General features: G+C 41.9%; 1 protein-coding gene across 1 annotated transcript; it reads right to left on the bottom strand.

Annotated features, from left to right (window-relative positions):
* Positions 1-1,196: 1,196 nt before the first annotated feature.
* Positions 1,197-3,186, bottom strand: LOC109685485 (selenide, water dikinase 2-like). The gene is made up of 2 exons (XM_074084882.1): positions 3,131-3,186; positions 1,197-2,559 (listed from the first exon to the last, which is right to left on the bottom strand). Exons 1-2 carry the CDS (start codon positions 3,184-3,186, stop codon positions 1,197-1,199), a joined length of 1,419 nt encoding a protein of 472 aa, XP_073940983.1.
* Between the last annotated feature and the right edge of the window lie 287 nt (positions 3,187-3,473).

The raw sequence follows: 3,473 nt of genomic DNA, 5'->3' as shown, positions 1-3,473 counted from the left end.
TACATGTTTATTCATGGCTTATTACTTTCTCCTCAGTGGGCAGGGGGAGCAGCATCTCTCAAATAGGGGCTCTCCAGCCAACTCTCAGATATCTTTTCTTGCATAATTGGATGGCATACTCACAGCTAAGGATTTCTTCCATTTCTTTGAAGGGTACATTTCCATGTCCTTAATTTGACTCTCAGGTGCTTTGATAGTATCATTAACCAGATATGCTGGAGATGAAGCACCGTTCATTCCTCTGTATTTCCCTTTGGGTGTCAGAACCACAGTGGGTGAGAAACACCCTGTTTTCTATGAATGAATAAGTGAAAAAAGATGGGTTATCATTTTTACTTTAGAAGGTGAGCACTATGAGGGTAGGGAACTAACTTTATCACAATGATTAAGAGTCATTTCTTCAGTCAGTTAAATTTCACCAGAGAAGTTGAAGATAATTGTACAGTTTTTAAAGATGAAATCTTTTCCAACAAAGCACATTTTATTTATTTAGAAATCACGCTTTATTGATTAAATCACCAGGAATTTTCAGCACAAGTTTAAACATCTTAATGACCACCAAGATCTTGGCTCTAGATTTGCTCTGTCTCTCCCAGTCCTTAGTGGGGTTTAGTGGGAAAAACATCATTAATAGAGACCAAGTCATATGGTTGCAAGTTCTTCTTTCCCAGTCATTGGACAAGCTGCTCAATTCTTGCCCAGAGCAGGAAATAGTATCTCAGAAAAGTCTAAGAGAGAATTTGACATTGCATTACAAGGGCTCTCTTAAACAATGTAGATTTCATCAACAGTCTTGATCCCAAATCATTTGCTCCTGATCTATTTTTTTGTTTTGCATTTTTTTTTGCTCTATACAATTTTAATAAGCAATCTTACTCCCTGAGCAGAAAGAAATCAACCTAGTGCAAAGAAAAATCTCTCATCTTGCTTTGGAAAGAGGAAACACAGGTTTTTCTGCTACTCATTTATCCAAGAAGTGAACAAACATCCTCCTAGAGTTCAAAATGTTACTTCTGGCCTTGGAATATACATAGAGTCAGCTTTAGGTGAGTTGATTCAAATCACATAGAATGGGCAGCTAGAATTACAGTGTAGGCTTCTTTCTTTGGATATTTCTTAGAATTAAATCTTAAAAATCTGTCCATGATTGTGCAGAAAGGGTCTAAGTTTCCAACAGCTTCTGCTCATCCATCTCATCAGCTAGGTTCAGAAGCACTGAACTTGTGAGACACAAGAGCAGTAGGCACATCGGCCCCACGAGGTTGAACCTCAATAACCCAAGGTATATCAATGATCTGGGCAGTCCTGTTTCCCTTTTCCACAATGCCAATAATCCATGCCTGCCCACCCTCTCCATACTTGGAAGATTTGATGGCAGAACAAAAGCAAGCTGCCTGTTCTCTTGGTAGATAAATCAGCAACCCCCCTGAAGTTTCAGCTGAGGTTCCTTGAAGGAGTCCAAACTGCCCACTGGCCTTGCTGATGACAGCCATCTTGACAATGATTGGCAGGTTGTGGATGACAAAGGATACCTCATTTCTTTGTTGTTTTACAAGGTTCTGACAATGCCTTAGAATGCCAAAGCCCGTTGTATCTGTGGCTGCATGGGCATTAAATGTGTGCATTAATTCAGCAGCAGTTCTGTTTAGGGTAGCCATACTGAACATAGCTTCCTGATAGGCCACCACTACCTCTTCTCTAGAGACCACCATCTTTATCTTATTCCATTTCTCAGGACTATCTAACCATTGGTGAGCATTTACAGCAACTTGGGTTCCTAAGGGTTTGGTTAACAAGAGCATATCTCCTACAACTGCACTGTCAGGTGTTATAAGTTCATTTGGCTGACGTACTGCAGTGTCAACTCCACCAATGATAATCCAAGGGTTGACCACTGTCTGTCCTCCAGTCACTACAGTCCCTCCTTCCTCAGCAGCATCCCGAAAGCCTTTGATCATGAGCGATGTTATCTTTTCTCGTTCCTTCTTGCTCATGTTCTGGCTGACGCTGAGTAACATTAACATGTTGTCACAGTCAGTAATGCCCATGGCATAGAGGTTACTCAACACATTGGCACAAGCTATGCGCCCCATCATGTAGGGATCATCTACCAGTGGGTAAGAGAAGTCAGTTGTCTGCACCAGTGACAGGCCCCTGTGCCTCAGTGGGATGATGCAGGAATCCAGCCCAATGCCCAGGGATGGATAGGTTGGGCTAGGACCAGCCAGAGCTGACAGGCTGGCCTGTTGGGCTACCTCTTTTTGGTCTAGGCCCTGTGGAGGCCGCACTTTTGGTTGCGTTAGTCCCTCCAGGAGTTTGAGCAGTGCCTCCTGGGGGACCTTGCAGCTTCAGCCCTTCATGCCTGAGAAAACTGTCAGTCGCCAGCTGGGGCTGAGCCCCAAAGCCTGTGGCTGGAAGGGCCAGTAGCTGCAGAAGTTGAGACCTAGAGACAAAGCAGCTGGGCAGGAGGAGCCTTCTGTAGCTATCTCTGAGGTGCCTTCTGCTATTGCTCCTGCAGTCAGGGAGGGAGGGGAGAGAAGAGGAGAGGGCCTTTGATTCCTATTCAAGTTAATAGGAAGTAATCAAATTACTCTGAGATTCCTCCCACTGCATGACTTACGCTACACACTTCCTCTAAGGATGAAATGTAAGCAATCAGTTTCCAAGTGCACACATTTTTGAAACGTGACCTTCATGTCCTTATGATGGTAAAATACTTAGTACATTAGTACTCTTCAGAGAGTTATTGTTAACCTGTAACAATTTTCCACTGCAGAGTTTTTAATGTAAGCTATTCAGTTGGGTAGAAATCATAGACCTTGAAACATAAAATGGTAATGCTTCCCAAACACTAATTAACAAAACATTGTCATTACAAGACAGAACTGGACAACAGCTCTCAGAATTACTAGTGGTATTAGTGAGCACCATTCTAAATGTTTATGTATTTTACTATATATACTATTGCCATCTCCATCTCACAGATGAGATACAGAAAAGTTAGATTCTCCTTTAAACACAGGTAGCTATCTAATAAGTGAATGCACTGGGTTGGTTATAATACCTCAAAATTCATGTCCACTTGGGACTTCTTCAGATTCAGAAGTCCCAAGTGGTCCAGCACACTAACCACCTTTTTTCTATCCAGTACTGGCGATTGAATCCAGAACTTTGTGCATGCTGCATTCTAGGCAAACACTCAACCACTGAGCTACATCCCCAGCACTAATCACCTTTCTTGGCAGCTCTTATGGCTACAACTAAAGATACGGAATATGTCTTTTAGAAATCCTTTGATATCATCAGGGGATTGGGTCTGGTTCCCTGCAAATGCCAAAATCAGATGCTCAAGTCCCTTTTATATAAAATGACATAGTATTTGCATATAATCTATGCACATTCTCCTATGGACTATAAGTTTAGATTACCTATAATATCTAATTCAATGTAAATGCTTTGTAAATATCGTACTA

The sequence above is a fragment of the Castor canadensis genome, chromosome 8 (genome assembly GCF_047511655.1).
Source record: "Castor canadensis chromosome 8, mCasCan1.hap1v2, whole genome shotgun sequence".
In the NCBI taxonomy this organism is placed as follows: Eukaryota; Metazoa; Chordata; class Mammalia; order Rodentia; family Castoridae; genus Castor; species Castor canadensis.
This window is presented reverse-complemented; position numbering and strand designations above follow the sequence as displayed.